Source organism: Cucumis melo, chromosome 4 (assembly GCF_025177605.1).
Source record: "Cucumis melo cultivar AY chromosome 4, USDA_Cmelo_AY_1.0, whole genome shotgun sequence".
Taxonomy (NCBI): domain Eukaryota; kingdom Viridiplantae; phylum Streptophyta; class Magnoliopsida; order Cucurbitales; family Cucurbitaceae; genus Cucumis; species Cucumis melo.
In genome coordinates, this window is record NC_066860.1 from 17,477,728 (window position 1) to 17,504,145 (window position 26,418).

The following is a 26,418-nucleotide window of genomic DNA, read 5'->3' on the forward strand; positions in this document are numbered from 1 at the left end:
GATTTAAATTTTAGACTTTTGTGGTGATATCAATTTACACATTTTATTATGTTTTGTTTGAAAAAACCAAATGTGAAACTTAATTGTATCAATTCATGTAAAACTTGTGATTGTATCAATTAAGCATCTAAACTTTTATAAATGAATCCATTTAAATTTTTAGAAATGTTTTTTAGAATTAATCAACCATTTTATTAGACTGATAACAAAATAAGTTTACAAATATTTCAAAGAATAACATTTATAATGAAAAAATCTAACTTGGATCGAACTGATTCAAATTATAAATAATTCATGATATCGTTGGAACTAATAAAAATATAGCATCTGAATTTAAACTATTAATTTATATAACTAAAAAAATTATGAGAAATGACCTAATTTGGCCACAATATTTTACAAATGGCTTAAATTTTTAATTATTTTTATTAATAAGATTTAACAAATCGATAAGATCGATAAGATCGAAACACAACATTACTTTATTAAAGTTCAAGTGAAAGTTATGTTTGTCTTCCTATGTTTAAAAAATAACTAACTTTATTGCTTGGCTACACGTATGAAAATTTCAAGTTATAATTTAATATTTTTAAAAAAGGATTACTCATATTTATCATTTGAGGAGGAGATGTCGAATGATTCGTATTCGCTAACTACGACCCTCAAGTGCCTAGATGAACAGATTTCTCCCGAGACCTAAACATTCTTTTCCAAATCTCCAAAAATAAATTTTATATTTATATTTATTTATTATTTATTATTTTATTTTCTTCTTATATACATAACATTTATTTATATATATTTTTTTTTAAAGAAACGTATTTTCCTTGTTTAAACAAAATACTTGAAATCCTAAATAAATGAATTTCTCTTTTAACTAGCAAACATATAAACGGTTTATTAGTTCTATATTTTTCTATTTATCTATAAAAGTTCGATATAGACAAAAACATGTGTAAAAAAATTAAACAAAAACTAATGCTTAATATTTCTAAGTAATAACAATATATAAATAAAGTTTGGTACTTGGTAGGTAGGAGTATCATTTATCAATATTATTATTTTTATAGAACATAATACCCACCTTTAAATAACTAAAAATATATACTACAATTCTGGCTAAATCTTATTATTATTACTTAAACCAACTTTCCACTTCACCTCTAAGTAAGGAATGGTGGTTCAGTTTTATTGGGTCCATTTAATAAATATTTTTTTTTTTAAAAAGAAAAATTCTCGTCTTTAACTTGGACAAAATTTATATTAATTGAGCTATAATTGAGTTACCATATATTCTTATTATAAGTCAATCACGAATTATAATCGCGATGCTTTTTTCTATATTTATAACTGTTTTAGGTTATACGTATGCTAATAGTATTTTATGTACATTAAGTAAATTCCAAGCCAACCCGACTCGAGACTTAGCTCTATATAACCTTAGGTTTGAAAAAACCGAATCAATTGACCGGTTTAAACCAAAACTAGAAATCTCAGCCCTGTTTCTATTTTCTATTGCTCCCTCATACCGTAAGTTGTTCTACTATGCCTCCACTCTCCTTGCTCTCATGTTTGGACGGCAGCTTGTTTGTAGGCCATTGAACTAAGCCAAGAAATTTGATTTAGAAGAGTGTTGTTTGGATTGAAAACCTTTCTTCTCAACAATTACTTTCAAATTAGTTTAAAATTTAAATACTTACTGTTATCATTAGATATTTTTATAGGTTATAAATTGAAATCCTATCTTCTCGAAATTTAGTTTGGGATGTTTTTGTTTAAAATAGATTATTTTTTTAATCTCAAAATGCATTTTGAATAGTTATCACAACCCCTCGAAATTTTTAAAACGATTTTTTATGAAATTTAAATAGTTTGGAAGGTAAACCAAACGCAGAGAGTTTGACTTAGGGTTTGATTCGGTCGGATGAAAAGCAGAGGTAATTGAGCCGTGCAGACGTTTCTGCCACCTAGCGAGCGAAGAAAAAGAAATAAACCAAAAAAGAAATTAAACGAAAAGTCGCAGAAACAAATGCCTCAACGTGAATTAAGCTGAATGGATTCGGAGTCAGAGATCTACTGCTGAACCCTAATAAGCTTTTACCCGTTATTCCAATTCTAATTTCCTTTCTAACGTGTTCTTCATCATCTTAGCTCCACATCCATCTCCATTTGTTCTTGAACGATCCCCTTTTGCGCCACACAATATGGCTTACGCATCGCAAATTATCAACCATTCTAAAAAGGTGATGTTCAATTTCCGTACTCTATCACTTATTGATTCATCTCTTTCATTTTGATTTTGGAATTACTCTCTGAACCATTCTTGTTGTAAGCTTTGTGATGTGTGTCAATTGCATGTTGAACAAATAGTAGCGAAAATATTTTGTTTTGTAGTCTTTCAAATTCGTTTAGATTTTTGACAGTATTGTCCACAAAGTTTAGCTGCTATGTTGGATGAGATACTTAAGCTTATGTTATTTATGGACACTTCAATTTTCTAACGGGCATTTCATTTAATTGCACTTCTCGTTTTTGTACGGTTCTCTTGTATTTTCTCTTCATTTCCGCCTCATCGTGCTATTGAGCTTTTCTGATTTTCCTGTTCCATAAATAAGCTTTTGGGGGGAGTTTGTAAATTTGGTTTTAGTTGCTTTTGGCTTTATTAGTTACACACCGTCATGCTGGATCTCAGTTTTAGCTGGAGGGAGGTTCCTTTTACCTGTTGTTGTGGATTGGAACTGTTGCTCATGCTCATTGGCTTCCGTGTAATTTTGTTGCATTTGCTGATTTATAGTTGTCTTGTATTTTTCAACTTGAATACACTGAATTTATTATCACAGGCTCATAATTGAACTCTCACTTCCTAATTTATGTCAAATTATATCATGTCCATCAAACAAAGCCATGGAAGTGGTTTGTTGTTGATATGATATTTGCATACTGACAGGGGGTTGAATGCTCATAAGCTAAACGTGGCATCGTTTGTTTCTCTTCAATGCTTAAGTTGTGCTTGCAAATGTCATTGTTAGGAATTATCTTATACTTCTCACGTACCTGCATGAATCCTTGACTCTTTATATATTACAATTTTCTCTGGTTTTAATTAGATCATTTATCCCAGTCATGTTATTCTTGCAGTTGAGAAGCACTCCAAAGTTATTTCGACAAGCTAGCATGGTTCGCTGGTTTTCAGAGGATGCACAGTCCTCTATAGACAATGGTAAGCAGTTGTAATCAAGAACTTTGAATCTAGAAAACCTGCTTGGACAGGTTACATTTTGGTATTTATTTGCTGTCCTCTAATGTTCTTGACTGTACATCTGAAGTTTAAGGACTCTGCTTGGTTACTTTGGTATTTATTTGATGTAATTCATCAGAAATAATAAAATTTTGTTTTGTTGGTCAATTTATCGAATTATATGATCGGTTATTTTGCATATTATATAAGCTGTTATAAGTGAGTGCTTCCAGCAGCAGACTCTTGAAGTTGCCCTAAGAAAGGTGGTTGATTTACAGAAATCTGGAAGATCCAGGGTTCTGGTTACAAGGCTTCGGGAAAAGGGGGAATCAAGAACCTTGCCAATTTTAACAATGTAAGTTGTAACCACGAGTTTGTTTGTTCATTGAATCATTAATCAGTACTTCAAGCTGATTGAAGTGTTGCTTGTCATAATTTCTTCCGTCTTCTGCCCTAGCTTGTCACTGTTCACCATGTGCTTAACAACTTCTGTTGTAACATGTTTTGTGCTGCATTCTACTCTTCCTGTAGAGATCGCAATTTCTAATATGTCAAAGAGGTGTTTCAATGATGGCAACAAGTATTGGGAATCCTTTTTCTGGGTCAGTATCTAACCACACACTTGCTTATAAAAAAACACATTATATATCAGTATATGCAATTTAGGGCTATAATTATGACCACGATCAAATGTGTCTAATGCCTGTCTTTTCCCCCAACAGTTCACAAATTAATCCAGCAAGAGGTTTCTCCTCTGATTCAGGTACATTGTGGTTTTATATTCTTTTTCCATTTTGCAGACAGATGAATTTATTTCATTTTTTATTGATGTTCTATATATACAGCAACATTTTGAACCCTTCTCTGTGTGTGTGTGTGTGTGTGGGGGGGGGGGGGGGTTACTTCTAACCCGATTAAGTATGAAGTGTTTGCATACTTCCATCTGTCACTAGAACAACTATACCTATGACAACCTTACTCGGAGAGGATGTATTTTATAGTTTGTTCAACTGTATTCTTGAGTTCTAATACTCTAACTATGTACTTGTTAATGATATAACTGCACTTCGTGCTGAATTTTACTATGATTCTTCTCTCAAATCTTTCTATTTGATGGCAAACGAATTGTATGTGCTTTTGAAGAAATAGTCACTCTAGCTCCTATGATGATACAAGTTTAAAATCTATGACTAACTATGGTACATTTTGTATTACGTTCATCTGAACTTTCCATGGAAAACTATCTTTAAAGATACATTTTACATAGAATCATTCAACATGCTTCAGGTCTTCCCCCACATCAAGAGGTTGGAATGCCTTCGCTGTCCCCTACAATGACTGAGGTAGCTTTTGGTCACTAATCTGGCAGAATAATTTATTGTCAAATAAATGCTAAGTTGTTCTCTGTGTTATGCAGGGCAATATTGCAAGGTGGTTGAAAAAAGAGGGTGATAAAATTTCTCCTGGGGAAGTGCTCTGTGAAGTTGAAACAGTATACTATTCTTATACCTTTTTGCAGTTGGAAGTTGAAAATAGCTTTTTACTACATTTTTATTATAGGATTGTAGAACTATATTTCTTGATTTTGCTTCTGCATATTTGAAGGATAAAGCAACAGTAGAAATGGAATGCATGGAGGAAGGTTATCTTGCCAAGATAATTTGTGGGGATGGAGCAAAGGAAATTAAAGTTGGTGAGGTATTGATTTTGCTTTTTACCTTTTGTCCTTGTGAAAACTTGAGGGGAAAAGGAATGATTGTTGTATTGCACCATTGTCATAGATGAGGTGATGGCAATGCCCATCATTGAAAGCTCTTTCTCAGGATGGAGACATACGATAATCTTTTGCATTTGAGGTGGTTGACGTAAGTTTGATCTTTTTTCTTAGGTAATTGCCATTACCGTTGAAGATGAAGAGGATATAGCAAAGTTTAAGGATTATAAACCCACTTCGTCAAATACTGGTGCTGCATCTGCTCCTGAGTCCCCTGCCCCTAGCCCACCAAAGAAAGAAGTAGTTGAGGAGCCTGTTCGTTCACCTGAGCCAAGTACTGTTAAGCAGAGTCCTCCTTCTCCAGCTGGAGAGCGTATCTTTGCTAGTCCTCTGGCAAGAAAATTAGCAGAAGAAAACAATGTTCGTTGCAGAATATCTTTTTCAATTAATATTTGGAACCTTATGTTTGCGATTTCTTTCTAGTTATATTTTGAATTTTATGAGCATAGGTGCCCATCTCAAGTATCAAAGGAACAGGTCCTGATGGGAGCATTGTGAAGGCTGATATAGAAGATTACTTGGGTAACTCATTTTCTTTATGCTGGGCTGTGGACCAACAACTTCATTTATTTATTTATTTTGTGTTGTTGTCTTCTATCTGTTAATATTTGGCGTCTCTATTGTCTTCATACCCATAATATGTTTCTTATTGTTAAAAACGTGACCCATTAATATCTTTAACCATATATGTCTTTAGCATCACGCGGGAAGGAATCAACAGCTCACAAAGCCAAGGATGCTGCAGGTGCACCATTGGATTACAGTGACTTGCCACATACTCAAATAAGAAAGGTACCACCCGCTCTCCCCATCTCTCTCACCCTAAACTCCGTGATAATAAAGTTTATTGGTATTTTCTGGCAAGCTTTTTGTGTAATGTGGCAATATTTCACTCTCTGTACTGCCTTTGTCTATCTTCTCAGTCTCTCTGCTAACTTATTAGTTATTCCTTAAGAGTACATGTAGGCTTGCATGTGTTCTAGAGTACTTAACGCAAAGTACTGCAATTGTGTGAACCATCATGGGTTGACCTAGTGGTAGAAAGAGAAACACAGTCTCATTAAATAACTAAGAGGTAATGGGTTCAATCCATGGTGGTCACCTACTTAGGAATTAATTTTCTACAAGTTTCCTTGACACCTAAATGTTGTAGGGTTAGGCGGCTTGTCCCGTGAGATTAGTTGAGGTGTGCATAAGTTGGCTCGGACACTCACGGATATAAGAAAAAAAAGTATTGCAATTGTGTGTTTTCTTATATCAGACTCTGCACCTTCCAACTGTGAGGATGTTCTATAAAATAGATTTCTTGTATTTGATATATGTTTCAAGTGGCTTCTACATTTTCAAATTTGAATTTTATTAATCGGATTAATAGACAAAGCATTCTCAATATTCCAATTTCCAATTGGGAGCATGTTTACCAATAGCTAATATTCAACATTTTAACAGGTTACAGCATCACGATTACTATTCTCAAAGCAAACCATTCCTCATTATTATTTAACTGTAGATACATGCGTTGACAAGCTCATGGAGTAAGTAATTTCTCCTCACATTTTGCAGTTAAATATTAACCAAAATTGTAAATTTAATCGGTAGTCGGTTCTTTTTATAGTTTGAGAAACCAGCTCAATGCACTACAAGAAGCATCTGGTGGAAAGAGGATATCTGTCAATGACCTTGTTATTAAGGTATTTTAAAGAAATTATATAATTTGATATGTATTTAAGTTGTTTTCTGCTGCATAGGTATTGAAGCAATTATCATTCATTTTGACTTTCAACCTGTTAATTTTCTTCTCATTTGACTAGTAAACCCTTTTTTTTCTTCAAATATGCCTTTTATTTTATATTCAAACTTAAGCCCAGGGAAGAAACGTATGTTATCTTGCCAACAATGCTCGATGTCCATTCTATCCAAACCCATCTAATGTGTATACATGGGAAAAATTCCCTTTAATCATAGAATAATATTGCTGCAGGCTGCTGCCTTGGCTCTTAGGAAAGTTCCTCAATGCAACAGTTCATGGACGGACAATTATATTAGACAGTAAGTGATAATACTTGTCAATTCTAATTTGTTTGTTTTCGTCTTCACATTGTGATGTGAATTTTTCTTTGTCCACTCATTCAGGTATCACAATGTGAACATTAATGTTGCAGTGCAGACTGACAACGGACTCTTCGTTCCGGTCATCAAGGTCAGTAGTGGCCTCTATATATGCTAATTGCTATTCAAATGGTTTGCTTTTATCACCATGTGCAAGAAAATATGAATTTGTATAAAATTTACAGGATGCAGACAAAAAAGGTTTATCTACTATTTCAAACGAGGTCAAGAAACTAGCTCAGAAAGCAAGAGATAACACCTTAAAACCAGAAGATTATGAGGTGGGCAGTATTTCAGATTGGTTTGATGCTTTAGGCACAAGATTTACTTGTGGTTTTAGGATTTTGATTACCAGTTTAATCCTTTTGTAGGGAGGCACTTTTACTGTGTCTAACTTGGGAGGTCCATTTGGAATCAAACAATTTTGTGCCATAATCAACCCTCCACAGTCGGGCATTCTTGCTGTTGGATCTGGTATGCAGACCATATATCATTCAAGATATGAGAGTATCTTTTGTTTTGTTTTCTCATTGCTGTTCTTTAATATTATTGATCACCATTCACATTTAATCTTGAGCAGCTGAGAAGAGGGTCATACCAGGATCAGGCGCTCAAGAATTCAAGTTTGCTTCCTTCATGTCTGTTACACTGAGCTGCGATCACCGCGTTATCGATGGTAGAATCTGAAACTGAAGTCCTTTAAGATTCTGAATAGCTTGAAAGGAAAGTATAAGGTGTGTAAAATTATGTTGTTTTTTGTTTGTTCAGGGGCAATTGGTGCGGATTGGCTCAAAGCATTCAAGGGCTACATCGAGAATCCTGAATCAATGTTGCTGTAGATTGATTGATTTCACCATTTTCATAACAGAAAAAAAGGTATTTTGTCTCATAAGCAATCATGTGGTGGGAAGATATGAAATACGAACTCAGCTCTTCTTTTGGAATTTCTATTTTCGGCTTCAGTTGTATCCTTACAGTCTCCTTCTTGGCAACCAAAGGAGATGGAGTTTGCATATAGACTAAAGGGAATAAGGTGATCATTGTTGAGGAATTAGACTTCAAAACGAATGTAGCTTGTAATTTGTTTTCCTATTTTTAACCAAGCCACATACTTTTCCATTGGTCCATTTGCCAGATCAATAAAAGATAGACGAAGAGAAAATTTTGTCTCTTTCATTGGCTCAGTGCTCTTCCATCTTATAAGATGGAAATTTAGTGAAGAGTTGGGAGTCAGAGATTGGGTCGTCTAAATTCTCTTTTATTTTAGCACTTGAAAGGTCTATCTAAACAGGTATTTATTCATTGAATGTTCCCCTTTCATCTTCTAAGATGAGAACTGGGAGTTAGAGATTGTGTCTAAACTCTTTTATTTCAATCGTTGGTGCTTTACACACTTAAAAAGTCAATTTAAATAGGTCATTATTCTTTGGATATGAACTTTTTTGCATCAGAACTTAGCCAAGGTGCCGTTGCTTTGTTGCAAAGCTTAAGAATGAGGCTTATGATGTCCATGTGAAGCCGAAAGGTATGAAATTGCAAGTTGGGATGGCAGAGATTCAGCCACGAAGTGCAAGATTTTGGTGTGGGATGAATGCAGTGCATATGAGGTAACATGAAAATGTGTGCCCAATTTATTTAGTTGAAAAACTAAAAGGATAATGCTTTAAACTTCATCTCTCACACAATTCCATTTTGTACTTACACCTAAAGCTGCAAAAACACAATCATCAGTGAGCTCAAGAAAATAAAGTTCTACTTATACACACCACCTCTCTCTTTTCTAGAAGAAAGTATTAAAGCAAAAGATATAAATGCAAGAAAAGTTTAAAAGGTAGATGCCAAAAATTAATAAATAAACAACTCTAGTTTGATGGCAATTCGATCCCTCATCCCTTTGTTACATTTTACAATTATTATACTTAAAAACAATAAATAAACATCTTTAACTCCTTTTTTTTATTAAAGAAAACTGAGTTGATTTTTATTTTTTTATGTTATATAAATATTTTTATGATATAATGAAAATCTCCATCCACTTATGTCGTGTCCGGAAATATCAATGAAAAAAAAATTTAATATCTGATTATTCTAATTTGAGAAAGGTAGAGAGTTTTCTTTGATTTATGAGTTAGCTATGGTCATGTCTTGTTAACTAGTTTTTTCTTTTTAGGATTTTTTTTTTAAAATTGCAGACAAATTATTAAAACTATCCCAAAAAGTATGGTTGCAATCTTTTAATTATGAAAATTGAGTTTACAAACTTATACATGTGCTAAAATGAGATTCTTACAATAATCGTATAAATTAGACCTTCAAATGATAAATATTGAACTCTCATATAGAGATGTCCATATATATACATACATGTACATACATGTATACACATACCATATAAATAAATACATGTATGCAAACACATACCATATAAATAAATACATGTATTTATGCATACATACATATACACACTACATACATACAGTTATAAATTTAGTATTTACAACTTGATAATTTAAAAAAGAAAAAAACAAATTAAATTTTAGTCTATAGTATTTAAAAAATTAAAATTTTAATTTCTATTATTTGATAAAATCTTGGACTAAATCACTCAAATTCATCAAACCATAGGCCAAATTCTTATAACAAAAGAAAAAAGAAAAAAAAACCTTAATTTCGACTTTCACTAAATTTACAATTTAACCAATATAATATCTCAACCCAATGAAAAAATCAAACAATAAATTCTACAGATTCCAAGTTCCAATAAATAATCAAAACATATATCATATAAAAACTATATCAAATCGATAATATCAAAAACTTCTCAACTAAGCTTAAATTAATTCTCTCTAAAAAAAACTTAGATCTATTCAAAATTAGGATTCAAATTATGGATCACAAAAAGCAATAAAATAGGAAAAAAAAATAAAAAACAAAGAAATAAAATGCATGGAATTCCCTTTTTATTGATATATAAAATAGAAGAAAAAAGAAAAAGAATTGCACCGCCATTGTGATTGATTAATTGTAAAAACATTAGGTTTGTTGTTACGTGAGAGAGTAGAGAGAAAAATTTTGTGAATGACAAAGCAAAATGAACCACGTGGCATTATCCTAAAGGATCCCTTTTTTTAAAACAAATCCAGATGCCATCGACATGATTGGTCCCCAGTGGACTTTTTTCTTTTTTCGTTTTTTTTTTCTTTTAATAAAATCAAATTAATATTTGCATAAAAAAGTATATGGACACGTGTCTTTTTTCATGAAAGATCCATGAGTTAATAATCTTTGGTGATATGAATGGAGCATTTTTCTGTCGCAGACAGCTTTCAACGATTCAAGATAATTACTTCTATACTCTATACGTGTCCTTCAATGGAGCTTCTTTGTCCCAATTAAAACAACACCCAATTTTTTTAAATTTTATAGATATATATATATATATATATATATATATCTATATATAAATTCTTTTTTCGTTCTCTTTTAAGAGTTGATAAATCAAAATAGAATCAAAGTCATTATAGAGTTTCTTGATTCTACTACTCCTCCTTTCTGCTTTTCCTCAACATTTCAAACTGGTGAGAAAGTGTTCATTTTCTTCTTCTCTTCTAACTGTTTAAATTGATTTTCCATCATTTCTTGGCAATTAGGATCTTTGAACATCTGATTTTAGTTTTTTTCTATCTGGGTTTTTTGGTTTCAAAAAAGGAGGTGGAGTTTGTGTTTGAAGATTCGTTGTTTTGGATCGGATTTTGATGGGTTTCCTTGGATCCAGGAAACTATTAAGTTCTATGTGAAAAAAGAGGCGAACCCTTTTGGGGATTTCTTGTGATTTCACTTTTTCATAGATCCCTCCACCTGTCTCCTTCGCAGGGGTTTTTATTTTCTTTATTGGATAAAAGTGAGAGATCCTCGTTTCTCATACTTGTGTGTATATAAGAGCTGATACTGGAGAAGAGATTGTTGATAGTTGGCAGTTCTTATCACTAGCGAGGAAGAATTTGATGGTGTGTTTGAAGTTTTGGTGGAATTTCCTCTTTTCTCATTGCTTGAATTTTGAATTATTGCAAGGTTAGATCCATTGCTCTTATATAGATCTAAGGAGTAGAAGACTGATTTCTTCTGCTTGTTTTGAGCTTACACTATTGAGAATCTGTAATTTGATTGTGAAATTTGTCATTGATAGGTTTTGTGGATTTGTGTTAAGGGGTTGTAGAAGTTAAATCAGCTTATTTTTTCTTTAGTTTGATTGGTAAGATGTTGTGATGGGAAAATATGTTTGACGATGAGGTTGTAGAGATATTGGAAGATAGATAGATTTGATATCGGTAGGATTTGTAAGAATGATGGAAGAGATGTCCCCTGCTGTTTCTTTGACCCTTAGTTTGGGTAATCCAAAGTCTGATAGCTCAGTAAATCCTGGCCATGTTGAATTTACACGGCTAAAGTTAGTGACAGACACGGTAAACTTATTCTCTGCATCGTCCCCTGAGTCTGGTTCTATTGGTAATGGTAGTTGCCATGATTTTGATGGTTTAGTTGACAGCGTAACTGTGTCGCAACCGACTGATAGTGGTCAAGGTATAGACAGTTTTTGGGGGTTGCTGCCAAAGAGTGGCACGAATTTGACTGTAGATAAGGAAGATGCATCCATGGCTACTCTGGATGACCCTGATGATATGATAGAGGATGGATTGTTTGCTATTGATGGCGGTACAAGTATCAACGTGCAAGAAGTCGTCAAAATCGGAGATGTTAGTAATGGTCATATCGTTGCTAAGGCGATCATCTTGGTCGAATCAGGGAAGATCCCTACTAGTGAACTTATTGTGGCAACAGTAAGCCCTGATTTAGAAGTATCTGCATCGTCGGAGCTAAACGTTCCTGCAGTAGTTTTCCAATCGAAAGGGGCAGAAAGCGTTCATAAAGTCATTCGTAATGTCTTTGAACGGGATTGTATACCCCTTTGGGGGTCCGTATCGATTTGTGGTAGAAGACCAGAAATGGAAGATGCAATTGCTGTTGTTCCTTGTTTTGCAAAGATTCCTATCAAAATGCTTGTAGGAAATAGTTTGCTGAATGGAATGGGTCAAAGTTTAACACATCTCAACAGCCATTTTTTTGGTGTTTATGATGGACATGGGGGCCCTCAGGTACCATCTCTTTACCAGACAGAAGTTAGTTTGTTCTATTAAAGAGCTCCTATATTTCTCTTTGCTGAATGCTACCATTCTTGTTTGACTGTATAGTTTTTTTTTTAATTTTGTATATGTAGAACTTAACAGTTATTTTTCTATCTTGTATTATTTTCTCTTCTTGAGCCTAGTCTGTATCACAGCCTATATATAATTTTTTAGAAACTTATTTAGGATCTATTCTTTAGAGATGACGACTTGAAGCACTGGCGAAAGTTTCATCATCCTTTTTATTATATGCTTAAGTTATATTACACTGCACAATCAAGCTGTTTAGAACTTTTGATGTGTCTTGCTAGCAGTAGCTGATTCTCGTGTTCTATGTTGTATTCTGAAATAAAGGTTTTCATGTAGGTTGCTGATTATTGTCAAGAACGCATACACTTGGCACTAGCTGAAGAGATAAAAGGATTTAAACAAAATGAAGAAAATGGAAACAATGGAGAAAACTGGCAGCAGGATTGGGAGAGAACCTTCAACAATTGCTTTCTTAGGGTTGATGATGAAATAGAAGGAAAAGTTGGTAGACCAGTCAGTGGAAGCAGTGGAGATGTTTCCGATACAAGCTTTGAACCTGTTGCCCCAGAAACTGTTGGCTCTACGGCTGTTGTTGCCCTGGTCTGTTCATCACACATCATAGTTGCGAACTGTGGTGATTCAAGAGCAGTTCTATGCCGTGGTAAAGAACCCATGGCTCTATCGGTCGATCATAAAGTACGCACTTTGCATTCAATCTCATATAGTGATAGGATCGATCAACCTTTTTCTTGTGAAGGAACTAATTCCAAATGTAATATTTCTGCAGCCAAATCGCGCAGATGAATATGCTAGAATTGAATCATCTGGAGGCAAGGTCATCCAGTGGAACGGACATCGAGTGTTCGGAGTTCTTGCAATGTCAAGATCCATTGGTAGGTGTATTCTGATTGATTTTTTTTACTCTTGCTTGTATATCATGTACTTTGGAAGTTATGCCGATGGAATTGCATGCTTCTTATACTAATTTTCAGAACATAAAGATAGATTTATCTCATTCTCCATATACTTGACAGGTGATAGGTATTTGAAGCCATGGATTATTCCCGATCCAGAAGTCATGTTCATCCCTCGTGCGAAAGAAGACGAATGTCTTATTTTAGCCAGTGATGGACTGTGGGATGTGATGACAAATGAGGAAGTCTGTGAAGTAGCTCGAAGGCGAATTCTTCTTTGGCACAAGAAACACGGGGCTTCATCTCTTGCCGATCGGGGCACAGGAGTTGACCCAGCTGCACAAGCTGCAGCAGATTACCTCTCAATGCTTGCTCTCCAAAAGGGAAGCAAAGACAACATCTCTGTGATTGTAGTGGACTTGAAAGCTCAAAGGAAGTTCAAGACCAAATCTTGACAACACATAGTATCAAACCGAATTAAACGTACCCTTCGAGCTCATAACTTCATACGTTGAGAGACACGGTACGTTTTAGCAGTTTACAACTCAGTCCATTCGTACTCACGAATTTTAATTTGTTCCAAAATATAGAAAACTGTATATGTATCATAGAACTTTCCTCATGGAAATTCACCAGAGAAAAAGAAAAGGAACAGCATCTGTAATGAAGTTCTAATCTATGCTTTTGGACTTCACCATACCCAATACTTGATGATGCCATCTCGAACTACCATACCATATGTATAGGTAGAGAATTTTGGGATTTACTGATGCAGTTTCTTTGGATCTATTCTTTGGTTTCTTACAGCCAAGTCTAAAGTTCTGGGGGATATAAGTAAGTTATTTGATTCTGCTTACATTATATAGTCTCTTCATTACTACTTTTCAATGGTAGGAATAGGATTGGAGAGCAACATTCCCCTTGTATTTTGGGTTGTGTTGTGTTTGATTAGTTATATCTTTTTCTTGGATCAACTCCAAATTCCTTCACAAGACGATGATATTGTAGATTTATTATATTCATTTCATTTTGTCTTCGTATTTGCATATGCTTATTGTATTTCAATGTGAGTGTTTGACCTCTGATCTGATCGTCAAGGATATATATCTTGAATCGGTTGATTTATTCTTCGGTTGGCTGGCTAGCTAACTAACTGTGAATCCATATGAGCATATATAAATATACGCCCAACAATTCATGCTTAACAATCCAATCCATACTTGACTAACATGATGTGATTTTGATAGATATATCCGTTGATGAGTATACTCTTTGACCTTCTAGTTAAAGAGATGTAAATGATTTTAGTTTTCTTTCATATTTTTTAATGACATCATTTAGTCTAATTACAACATTCAACTATAACATCAGTTTAGTATATAGATAACATTGTCGAAAACCTCATTAAAAAGAAAAAGACTACTAATGAAGTTCAAATGCCAAAACAGTGTCCCTCTATTCTGGCTTATTCATTTCAAAGGTTAATTATATTTTTAACGTTTAGTCTATAGTTCTTAAACTTTCATTTGTTTGAATTTCTTTGGAATAGTTTTGATTATACCTCCATTAAGGTAGGGTAAATCAGTGTGTCGATGGAAGTATTATTTTGATGAAGTAAGCCAAGGTAATTTACACTCGGTATTAACTTTGGTGTTCAGTTAATGTTTAAATTTGAGTTATGAAGTTTAGAAGGTCGTGGGTTCTCAAATATAATATATTCTGTACTGTGTCTTTTGAGAGTGGGATAATAGGAAGGATTAGAGTTTACAATTTAGTTTTAAAAGCAATATTCTTTATTTTGAGTTTGAAATATAGTTTTGGATGATGGTTAAATTTCTTTCGTTGGTAGTTGACCTAATCAAAAAGTGATGCGGCAGTTAATTACTGATAAAATACTTTATGATGTGATATTATGTATGAGTTGGCATAGAAATACTAATTTTATACTATTTGTTTTGGTAGCAAAACCTCACAATTTTTCTGTTTAGGTGTAAGGACAACTTAAAACTAATTATTTGAACTTTGGAAACTCTCAGTGTTTCAATTTTTAAAAAAACTTTAGAGATTAAGAAGAGACGAAAGTGTAATCTACTAAAATGAAACATAAATGAATCTAAGAACTCAAACCTCTCCGCTCATGGAAATGAATAATTGTGCTGCTCATTGACAATTTCACATTGATTCAGCCTATGATTGAGGATCCACCAACTTGTAGAACAATGTGCAACTTTATATGTGCGCTCTTCACTAAGAAAATCCTTTCTTATCTACTCCCAAAATATTGCATTAAGAACAAAACCAAACCAAGTTGTGAACAAAAATAACATTTATATTATAGATGGTATCAAACACGTGCATTTAGAAGTTAAACAAGATACAAACAATTGATTAAAGTAGTGGATTATAGTAATATAAAGTTGATTAATTGCAATAAGAATCCATTAGTCACGTGTGATTTGGAATCATATCCCACCAAACATGGACTGTGCTGTCTCGAGTTTCTTGAGACTATTTGACAGAAAACCAACATTATGTATATAAATCTCTTCTTTCACAACTCATCTTTATCTCATTGGTATCTTTTTCCTAATCTCATTCTAAGTATGCTCCTAAACTCCAATATGTATTTCTGCCAAAATAATACTTGGACACATTGCGTTATTTAAGCATTTGTTTTTTCTTTTTCATGTGATTGAAGATAATGCATGGATATCTTGATATCCGAATATTACTCCATGTCCATATCAAGCATATCTTAATAGATTAAGTAACAAATTATCTATGATTTTTTTACTTCTTACTAGGAATTATTTAACTATTTATATATATATATATATATATATATATATATATATATATAGATTTTGATCTTATGAACCATAAGAATCCTTAAAAAAAGTGAAGATGATAAAGAGAAAAATACATTTTTTGTTCTTGAAATTCAGATATACATAGTCACGTTTACCTTGCCAATAACCAATAGTAATTTGAAAAATTAAAGTAGGCTCTTTACCCATTCGACTACATTTGTTGTTGTTTATTATGTAATATTCTTAACAAAATGTGGAGTCCGCTTGAGTTTTGTAATCAACAAACATGATCTGTTTGAAGAATTGAGGGTGCTCGATTTGACTGTATTTAAAATATACATGGGGTCCACTAACCGTTAACATTATTGTTATTGTCACTATTTCAAATATTTGTATGGCAATATTATAATTATGAATCTTTCATATTTATGGTTATTGTTATTATTGGAATACTTCGAATTTGTTACGAACAACCACGTACCTCTTCAGTATGGGGTTGGGGGGCAACGCCCTCCAAAAGTTCTTTAGTTTTTGTATTCAGCATATGTATTTAATTATCGTTATTTATGTTTTTGACCATAGAGTTTTATAGTTGTGCAATATATAAACTCTCTATGTATCCAAAAAACATTCTCTCTAATAACGATAATACATCATTAGTGAAGCATGTACATATGTGTGTTGATCTATATATTTTTCTATTTGTAGTCGTTGATATGACAATAGTTACTGTTACCATTACCATTATCGTTAGGGTACAACGGTAACCGTAATGACAATGATATAGTAAAAGTGACAACAAATATAATATTTTATTTCTAGCAGTAAGAATAACAGTAACAATAATAGTAGATGTGACAAATTTATAATTCTAAGTAAACAAAATCAAACGTAATCCAATTACGTTTGCATATTAGACTCATTACGATTAATCTATCAATGAAATTTCATTACAATTACACTATTTTCATTACAATCTAGGAAAATGTAGTCTAAGTGCAATAAGTTGTTCAAGTTTTAAATTAGTTACTTTAAGCTCCAAGTTTTGGAAAATAGGTTTAAAAGGTTCTTTAACTTATATATATATATATATATATATATATATATATATATATATATATATATATATATATATATATATATATATATATATATATATATATATATATATATATATATATATATATATATATATATACCAATTATGATTATCTTCTTTATTATTTTAAGGTCAACAAAATCACTTTTAACCCTTAAACTTTTGGGTAATTATAATATGTAGCAATTGTAAGGCGGTTAGGAAGGAAGATGCAATCCAATCCACGAAAATTACAGACTATGGCGTCAACACCTATGGAAAGAAGACAAATAAGAAGAAGAGATCGGAACAAGAAAATGAGTCAGTAGGCGTAGTAGGCGTAGTAGGCTGGCCGACCCAAGGCTGATTTTCCTAAACTGAGAATGAAATGAATGGATCATGAAACTGAAAGACCAAACTCGGTCCTTCGCCCCTCTTCCCTACGTTCGAGCAGCTTATCGCGGGAAAGAATAGAATCTATGTGAAAGTCTCATTCTATATTTTTTAAAAATTGCAAATATAGCAAAATCTATCAGTGATACACTTCTATCGTTGATAGACTCTTATGGTTTATCAGTGATAAACCAACATTTGTTACATGGTCTATCGGTGATAGACTCCTATCATTGATAGATTTTGACAGATTTTGCTATATTTGTAATTTTTTTAGAATGTTGCTATATACTTAATTATTTTGAATATAATTGCTACATTTGCAACTATGCCCAAACTTTTATTGAAGTAATCATTTGGTCTTCAATTTTTTGCTTGTAACTATTTAGTTTTTGTGTTTTCAATTTTATAACAATTTAATCTTTGTATTTTACTATACATAACAATTTAGTTATAGTAATTTATAACAAGCACTACAAGAAATCAAAGTTCTCTCGACACAAAGAAAGGTGTCGGTAGCAAATTCGTTGGAAATGATACCATATCCCGAGACACACTTTCACACGTCGGGAGAAACAACTTTTCCAGACACCGTGACATAGACGTTGGGAATAACATGTTATCCCGACGCGGCACATATGCGTCGGGAACGAACCGTCGGAAATTAGATAACATTAATTTTGTCAGACATATATTCCCGACGAATGTTGCATGGCGTTGGGGACTGCATCAGGTGAAAGGCTCTCTCCCAATGCTTTTATGGTGCGTCGGAAATGTCATCGGGAGTAGTCAAATCCTCGACGCCATTAGTTATTTGTAAGGAATGGCGTCGGCAGAAAGGGGATCTCCCGACGTTTTTGTGCTGCATCGAGAGTTTCCCTATAAATTTGATGTTTCACTTATGTGAAACACATAACCGAAAAAGAGAAAAAAAATAGAGTTGACGATCGAAGAAGAAGAGAAGCATCTCCCGTTCCCTCGCCACCATTAGTCGTCGTCGTCCCTCTCCCGTCGTCTACTGCCGCCGCACATTGAGGTATGTTTTAAAATCTTTAAATTTTAGGTTTATTTAGATAGTTTAGGGTCTTTTTTGAAAAGTTATTTTAGGATTTTTTTTTAGAATAGATTTTTGTTTGTAAAATGGAAATTTTGAATGTGTTGAATTGAAATTTTGAGGGGGCTTGAATGGAAAATTTGAAGTAGGGGTTGGTTGAATTGAAAATTTGAAGTGGGGGAGGGGGGGTTTGATTCAAATTTTGAAATGGGGGAGGGTTGAACTGAAATTTTGAACTTCTTTGTATTATCTAAATTATCAATATTTCGTAATTTACTGATTTATTTTGAATTTTCTTTAATTTAATCCAAAACGAATGTGAATATTTCACAAAATAGAGACTTGATTCATTATAGTTTATTTTAGGGAAAAAATAAAAATTACATATAAAAAGAATTTCCAACATAAAAAACGTCGAGAATACGTTGCACACAAGACGTTGGGGATAGTGTTTTTTTCGATGCATAAGTGACGTCGGATATCATGACGTCAGGTTTAGGTATTTCCCACTCACAGATGACGTCGACAACGAAGAGGTCGGGAATTACATATTGCCGACACATCGGTGGTGTCGAAAATGAGCATGTTAGGAGAAAGGTTATTCCCGATGCCTTGTTCATGACACATCTGGAATTGTTCTCCCAACGCATTTTTTCCGACGACGTTCCCGACGTCACCTTCTGTGTCAGAAAATCTTATCCCGACGTTTTTAGCACTTCTGCCGACGTTTATGTGCGTCGGAAGTCCCTCAATTCTTGTAGTGAAATAAAGATTTAGTACATGCGTAAAGATGGTGGACGATGAGAGAAAATTTTGTTTTTATTTTTATTTTTTAATGTTAAAATTTCAAGTCATATATAAATAAAATAAGGTTACAAGATACTTTTGGTTATAAATTTGATGAGAGTAATAATTTAGTCCCAGAAAAAGTTTGAAACAATTTAGCCTATATACTTTCAATTTAGTAACAATTTATAATAATTTAGTTTCTAACATGTAAAAATTAATAATAATAACTCATAAAAATTCGATGTTGATGTTTGTTATTTTATGTTGTTAGATTTTGTATTTTATATATATAATAAAAATGGAATCTCCGATTAAATTTATCAATTTATATATACAAGAAAACTCATTAAATCTTTAGCACTAATTTTTACCGTATGTACTAAGTCATTACTAGTTCTAAAGTACTATAACTAAATTGCTACGTATAGTGAAATACAAAGACTAAACATATAACACTAAACTTTGTCTTTTATTCTAGAAGAGTATCTCTAAACTTTTAAGTGTTTCAAATGTGCAATTAAACTTTTACAATAAAAGTTAAAGTACTTTTATTGTTAGTTTTGGATGAAAACTATTGTATGAATTTTTTTAAAAAAAATCATAATACCCTTAATTTTTTTAAAAAAAGAATGTTAAACATATAAAGAAATGTAAATATGTATGAATATAAACCATCCGTACCATATTTCAAAATCAAAATTAAATACATGTCATAACTTATTTTGAAATTTAAGAGTACTCTTGAAATATTTGAAAACTCGCCCGTATTTTTAAAATAAAGTACTGTACTTTATCCGTGAAAATCTAATGATACTTTTTATGTTTTTTTTTTCAAAAAGATAATTGAAAATGTACTATAACAACTTTTGAAAGTTTACAAATATATATTATAGTTTATTCAGTTTTCAACTCCATATTTAGATATATAATGTAAATACATATGTGGTACAATATAAAAGTGTATATGTTTCATGTCTATATTTTCTGTGTAGACTCGTAGTTTATAGCAAAAATGTAACTACTGATGTTAATTATTGAACAAGATATAATATTGAAAAGTTGTTTGAGGCATTGAATTGATATAACAATATATGTCTAGAGAGTTCATATTTATGTGCTTAGGGGTGTAAAATTATTTTGTCTGTGTTGAATTCAATAGCATAGTAGCATTTGATGTTTTTTGAACTCTTCACTATTTTTTCATAATATTCTTTTTCTTCTTATTTGGTCTGTATTTTTCGTTTGTCATTAGTTTTTTCAATGGAATCCCCCCTCCCAATTTGGAGGATTCTAAAAATAACTAAATCTTCATCTGTCATCATTTCTTGTTAGAACATGTTTTAGAAAAAAAGAAAATTTTTTGTTATTTGTTATTTTTTTCGTGTAACTTTCTATTTCATGCACCATTCTACTATATACATGTGTGCACTTTTTCAAATTTTTAAAACTCGTTTGATATATGAATTCGTTTTACGACATATAACTATATTGTACTAAAAATGGAAAAATAATATTATTTATATAATCAACAGCCCTATAACATACTTTAACAATTATAGAATGTATAAGTTGAATGTGCATAAACAGTAGAGACCAAACTTGGTCATCAGAGTTAGTCGAATGGAGGTAGTTTTCGAAGCCTGGAATTAGTTGTTAGAGTTGTTGTCGAAGATGGATGCTGACCCTAGTGATTGATCGTCAAAGTTGGCTGCACAAAGGTGGTCATCGGAGATGTCATTGGAGTGATTGTTGGAGCCCAAAATTGGTCGTAAGAGTTGTCATCGAAGTGATTATCCGAGCCTTGGATTGGTCATCAAAATTGTCGTCATAGTTCGAAGTCTAGCACGAGAAAGTCGTCCTTGGAGTTTCTTCTCGAAGTTTGGCAACGATACGTATTGACAGTGGCCAATGAATCGAGCATTGAATACTTTAGAAGAAGGGAGAGTTAAGGTGAGTTAGAAAAAATATACCAAACTCAACTCCACCAACATTTAAAGTTGGTGGGTCAAACAATGATCAATTGGTATATTATATTCAACTCAGCCCAACTTAACTCATGTTGATGACTCAAACACCCCATAAAATCTATCTTCGGAGGTATTCTAGAATCTTGTCATGTGCTTAAAAAAATATTGTTTAGGTTAAAAAAATGTCAATGGAGTAAAAAAGGCGACTAGAATGTTAGGACAAAAAGTTGACATGTTTCAACGTCATTGTTTCAAACTTATTCGAGTAAGTGTTATAGTCATCATCCCATCAATTTTTGAGGTTTTGAAAGTACTATTATATAATTTTAAAAAGGATATAAATTTATTTTAAATTAGAGACTTGTTAAAAAAAAAAAAAAATATATATATATATATATATATATATATATATATATATATATATATATATATATTGTATATTATTCAACCCGTTTAAAAGTAAAATAGTCAAATATGAGTAAACTTCACTTAAAACGTGCATTACGTGCAACGCACACAGTAACAAACTAATATCAGTAAATGACTGAAAGTTTGAATGTTAAAAAGAAAGAAAAAAACTACACTTTAAGCCAACATATGAATGACAAAAATATTCCGACTAAGGCTAGGGATTCTCTCTTCCCTCCACCGGAAAAGAACCGAAACTAACAATCGAAGCATAATTGCACACTCATACGATCTTTGTTGGGAGAGGAGTGTGAATAAATGAGATTGTGTGACAAAGAGCTCGTCGCCTAATACCCATCCTTCTAGCGCATGGAGAGCGGAAAACGAACGAAAAGAGATCCTCCAAATTATTATTATTAAATATCTTCAATAGTGAGAATATTCTAAGTACCAACACAATTGATATAGATATTTGTTTTTTCTTTACAACTGTGAGTTTAAAGAATCAAATACATGTAAATACCATTAAATCAAGTTGTTAGTTTGTTGGTTTGTTTTCAAAGGAAGCACATAGGACATATGTTTATTATGGTAGAGATTGCAATTTATATTTTACATTTACATATTAGAAATTGCATTCACTAATAAAATATGGATATGATTTATATGGCTCTGTTCACTCCACACTGTGGCAACTGGCAAACACAAATTAAAAGCACTTCTTCTTCCACCATTACTATTCAAAAAGACAAAAACCCAGAAACCAAAATGGACATACCGCCGCCAATCCGGCCGGAACCAACTTCCGACCGCCGCTACCTCCGTCGTACTACACCCTTTCAATCACTCATCATTTCTCTCTGTTTCATCTTCTTTGTCTTAGTTTCTCCATTTCACAGTTTCAGTTTCCATTTCTTTAAGTCTCAATCTCCATGGAAAAGTTTGGACTTCCTCAGTCTTGCTTTGGTCCTCTTCGCCATTGCCTGTGGGCTCCTCAGCAAAAACAATGGCGAAAACACAATTCATGAAGAAACTTACAGACCTACTTTTACTTCAGATGATTCAGAACATACCCACAAGCCAAATCCTTCAACCCCAGATCAATGGAATGGATATTCAGATCGGACGGACCAGATTCTTCTCCATCATCCACCGGAGGTCGCTGGAGTTGAATACTGGAAGCTCTCCTATGGCACTAATTATATGACCAATTATCAATCTCTAAGTTCAGATTCTCTTCAGCATTGTCAAAATTTGAAGGATTTCGATGATGGGTTTGTTTCCAACAGAGCTTCTAGAGCTACATTTCCTGTTTATAATGAAGAAATTTCCTCTTCGTTTTCGCCTCCGCAACAATTCTCTGTTCTGCCATTAATCGCAGAACCACCTAAGCCTTCTTCGCCGCCGGTGAAAATTCTACCACCAGGTGCAATTGTTGAAGCAGAAGTAGAGAGAATCAATGAAGGGGATGGAGATTTTGAACCCGAATTGCCCGGACTGGATTTTCAGGCGTTGGAAGGTGACATAGACGAGAACGAGAAACAGAGAGAAGAACAGAGTAAAGAAACAAAGAGGAACAATACGAACAAGAAGAAGAAAAAGATGAAGAAATGGCAAAAGGGTGTTGAGAATTTCAAAGAATTTCTTACCCCACAACATCGGTACAACAATCGACCTTCATCTCCGCCGCCAGTGGCGGTTCATCACTATCAAACTTCGAGTATAATCGGCGAAAAGAAACAAGATTTGCCAGCTCCCCCAGAATCTGCGGCGCAAAAACTCATTGCTGTGAGATTCCAAAATAGCGCCGGTGAGCAACCGCCGTTCACGGCGGAGGAATCCCAGCTTGTAACGAAAGGGGAATCGACAAGAAAGGAAAATGCAGAGAGAAAGAGTACGAAATTTTGTGAGAGTCCAGATGTGAACAGTAAGGCTGATACTTTCATCGAGAGATTCAGAGAGGGTTTGAAATTGGAGAGGATGAATTCGATCAAGGAGAAACAGAGGAAGACGAGGACATCCATTTTGGGCCGTAAGAGCCCATAATAGTAAGTGGATCGGCCCAATTTAAATTTTATTTATTTGTTCCTTTATTAATGACTTAAATATATAATTTCTTTCCTAATTACTTCCATAGTTCAAATATGGGAGTGAAGGGTCAATTCTCTTAGATGAATTTCATTTATATGAGTTCAAAACTTTTTTCAAAATTACTAATGAAGTATCACATGGCACTAAATTAGGTTATATAAATTAAATTATGAATCATTTATCCTACATTATATAGAACACAATTAAATATTTAGGCCCCATTCTTCACTTATTTTGAGATAAGTTTGAGCAAGTACATAGAAGGTCAATTTTTGTTTTTATGAATATTCACCTATAAAAATCTAGATAGAAAATTATTGTTTGAAGTTAAAAGGTTCATAGCGTGAATGCGAAAACATAAATTTAAAAGCAAAAGATTTTATGTAAACAAAATTGTATTTTATGTTCTAAGTGGCATATTTAAAAATTAGATTATAATTTTGAAAAATGTTTAAATGTATTTCATATTATATATTTATAAATCATAAAACTAATCTTACTTAACCATTAAGACTATGTAAGCTATTTTTAATTTATTTATGAACATAATTGAAATTTTAATTGGGATCTTTTAAAAAATATAACAAGCAAAATATTTACAAAACAATTTCGAAAACGGAAAAACCTATGGCCCCACAATAGAAAATACAAAAAAAAATATCATGTCAACCACGCCATCAACAATGCACCATCAAACGTAATATATTTTGGTGCACAATTGTTTAAATTTATATTACACGATAATTTAGATCATATTTTGTTATACGATAATTTAGATTTGATCGTTTATATTTAGCTAGATTTGGTTACTCAAATCTAGCTAAATCTAAACGATCAAATCTAAATTATCGTAGGCAAATTTAAACTTTTTTTTCCAAGATTTGGTACATTATATTTGGCTAAATGGTTTTTTTGCTACAACATCGTTTATTTTTTCAAGATTATTTGGTACTTTAGATTTGGCTAAATGAGTACTTTAGATTTGTAAATTTGATTCGTGGAGTTAAACTTGTGATGTGGTTCGACTTCTAGATTTTGATTTTGATTCTCTCATAGCTAGTCGCTTACGCTTGATTTGAGGAAGCGAGTAGAGCACGTGATGTTCTTGAAATTGGAGTCTTGGAATAAAGCTTCTATCTTCAAACGAACTTCAATCTTCGAGGGTGGTCGACTTAGCTTTAGTCTTCGAGGGTGGAGGGCGGTGGGTAGTCGACTTCAAGAGTTGGGAAGTGTTCTAGCTCTTTGCGAGAATTCTCTCTATAACTTCTTTTGGACTAAAAAAATTTCAACCCTATAAATGTAGAGAACTCAGTTGCATTGACTTAGGCTTAGTCTGATTCAGACTCATTGACTCAATCACATGGATTTACTCATATTTAACTTTGGGCTAAATTAAGCTTATAATATTTAATTGAACCAAAATAATTAATTTGATTCAATTGTAAAGATACGTAACATCATTAGAATGGACCAATTTGTCTTTAAATTTAATTTGGGACACGTGTCAATTTTTAACTAATACAAATGCAATTATTTTAGTAAATAACCTGCCAATCACACTCCCGTGATTGGCAATTGTGATTGGTTACACAATTTCTTATTCAACAACCATCCTTATGGCTACCCCAATTTAAACAATTTTTTAGGGATTTTTTTGATCGTTTAGATTTGGCTATATTTTTTTTGTTATCAAATCTAAACGATGTTTTTTTCAAGTATTTTATATTTATATTTAATATACGATCTTGAACAACCAAATAAAAGTTTGAACAAAATTGATCTTATATATTTGATACAAGATCTTGAACCAAATAACAGTTTGGAAAAAAAATGAAAAGAAGAAATACGATAAAAAGAAAGACGATACAATTCGCAGATGAAGAGAAGAAGAAAGACAAAAAAGACGGAGAACAAAGACGTTAAAAGGGAAGGGAAAACCTGAAATATTTAAAAAATGGTTAACTTGATGGGCTTTGTTAGACTAGTCGTAAATATTTTACCCATTTGTTGTATTTATGAAAATTTCTCAATTTAATTCCTATGGATCGGAGAAAGTTATAGTTTATAGTTTGATAAAACCTCATATATAGTCCTTATAGTTTGAAAATTTTTATAAATAAATCTTAAGAACAAGACTATTTCTATGATTTTATCAAATTGGAGGGACTAAATTCTATCTTTTAAAACTATAAGGACCAAATTTGAAATTTAACCTATAAATTTATATGATTATTATTTTGTAATATTACATAATACATATTATATTTTTTTAAAAAAAATGATTTGAGTTTAAAACTTGACATATTGTATTTTTAAATGTTTTCATATATATTCAATATAATTTGGCTTTCGAAAATGGAGGATTCAAAATTTAGATAAAATGAAAACATTACAAGATTGTTTTTCAGAATTTGCACCGATCATAAAATCTAAAATATAATTTTTAGAAATAGAATATAAGTTGTTTGCTAAAATATCTATTGAACTCAGTGAATCTGAAAATATAAAATAGCATCGAAATTCTCTACTAAACAATTAAACACTTCTTGGTCTTTGTGTTTTTTTGTTTGTAATAATAAT

At 32.5% G+C, this 26,418-nt stretch overlaps 3 protein-coding genes across 7 annotated transcripts; all 3 read left to right on the forward strand.

The window, feature by feature from the left end:
- Positions 1–1,772: 1,772 nt before the first annotated feature.
- On the forward strand, positions 1,773–8,292 carry LOC103490036 (dihydrolipoyllysine-residue acetyltransferase component 3 of pyruvate dehydrogenase complex, mitochondrial). 2 transcript variants are annotated; one of them, XM_008449401.3, is made up of 19 exons: positions 1,773–2,243; positions 3,139–3,220; positions 3,517–3,593; positions 3,770–3,840; positions 3,961–4,001; positions 4,526–4,581; positions 4,656–4,730; positions 4,844–4,936; positions 5,127–5,372; positions 5,462–5,534; positions 5,710–5,804; positions 6,462–6,547; positions 6,628–6,703; positions 6,994–7,061; positions 7,146–7,212; positions 7,307–7,402; positions 7,493–7,595; positions 7,702–7,797; positions 7,890–8,292. In XM_008449401.3, the coding sequence occupies exons 1-19, from the start codon at positions 2,205–2,207 to the stop codon at positions 7,958–7,960; spliced, it is 1,611 nt and encodes a 536-aa protein (XP_008447623.2). In that variant the 5' UTR covers positions 1,773–2,204; the 3' UTR covers positions 7,961–8,292. The 2 variants fall into 2 exon arrangements, with proteins under 2 accessions (XP_008447623.2, XP_050939026.1); XM_051083069.1 differs by having other exon boundaries at positions 1,887–2,243; positions 3,122–3,220.
- Positions 8,293–10,443: 2,151 nt separating this feature from the next.
- Positions 10,444–14,294, forward strand: LOC103490037 (protein phosphatase 2C 16). 3 transcript variants are annotated; one of them, XM_008449403.3, is made up of 5 exons: positions 10,617–11,192; positions 11,308–12,274; positions 12,671–13,030; positions 13,122–13,227; positions 13,369–14,294. In XM_008449403.3, the coding sequence occupies exons 2-5, from the start codon at positions 11,465–11,467 to the stop codon at positions 13,701–13,703; spliced, it is 1,611 nt and encodes a 536-aa protein (XP_008447625.2). In that variant the 5' UTR covers positions 10,617–11,192; positions 11,308–11,464; the 3' UTR covers positions 13,704–14,294. The 3 variants fall into 3 exon arrangements, with proteins under 3 accessions (XP_008447624.2, XP_008447625.2, XP_050939027.1); XM_051083070.1 differs by having other exon boundaries at positions 10,632–10,699; XM_008449402.3 differs by having other exon boundaries at positions 10,444–12,274.
- Positions 14,295–22,398: 8,104 nt separating this feature from the next.
- Positions 22,399–25,197, forward strand: LOC103490038 (uncharacterized). 2 transcript variants are annotated; one of them, XM_017044923.2, is made up of 2 exons: positions 22,399–23,795; positions 24,895–25,197. In XM_017044923.2, the coding sequence occupies exon 1, from the start codon at positions 22,399–22,401 to the stop codon at positions 23,791–23,793; it is 1,395 nt and encodes a 464-aa protein (XP_016900412.2). In that variant the 3' UTR covers positions 23,794–23,795; positions 24,895–25,197. The 2 variants fall into 2 exon arrangements, with proteins under 2 accessions (XP_016900412.2, XP_050939028.1); XM_051083071.1 differs by having other exon boundaries at positions 24,899–25,197.
- Positions 25,198–26,418: the final 1,221 nt, after the last annotated feature.

What these genes read in the sequence shown, in the direction of transcription:
- LOC103490036 (XM_008449401.3), top strand. Translation starts at nt 2,205, where the DNA reads ATGGCTTACGCATCGCAAATTATCAACCATTCTAAAAAG. An exon ending in TGATATAGAAGATTACTTGG is followed by an intron (nt 5,535 to 5,709) that starts GTAACTCATTTT and finishes ATATGTCTTTAG; the next exon opens with CATCACGCGGGAAGGAATCA. An exon ending in TCTTCGTTCCGGTCATCAAG is followed by an intron (nt 7,213 to 7,306) that starts GTCAGTAGTGGC and finishes TAAAATTTACAG; the next exon opens with GATGCAGACAAAAAAGGTTT.
- LOC103490037 (XM_008449402.3), top strand. Translation starts at nt 11,465, where the DNA reads ATGATGGAAGAGATGTCCCCTGCTGTTTCTTTGACCCTTAGTTTGGGT. An exon ending in ATGGACATGGGGGCCCTCAG is followed by an intron (nt 12,275 to 12,670) that starts GTACCATCTCTT and finishes GTTTTCATGTAG; the next exon opens with GTTGCTGATTATTGTCAAGA. An exon ending in TGCAATGTCAAGATCCATTG is followed by an intron (nt 13,228 to 13,368) that starts GTAGGTGTATTC and finishes TATACTTGACAG; the next exon opens with GTGATAGGTATTTGAAGCCA.
- LOC103490038 (XM_017044923.2), top strand. Translation starts at nt 22,399, where the DNA reads ATGGATATGATTTATATGGCTCTGTTCACTCCACACTGTGGCAACTGG.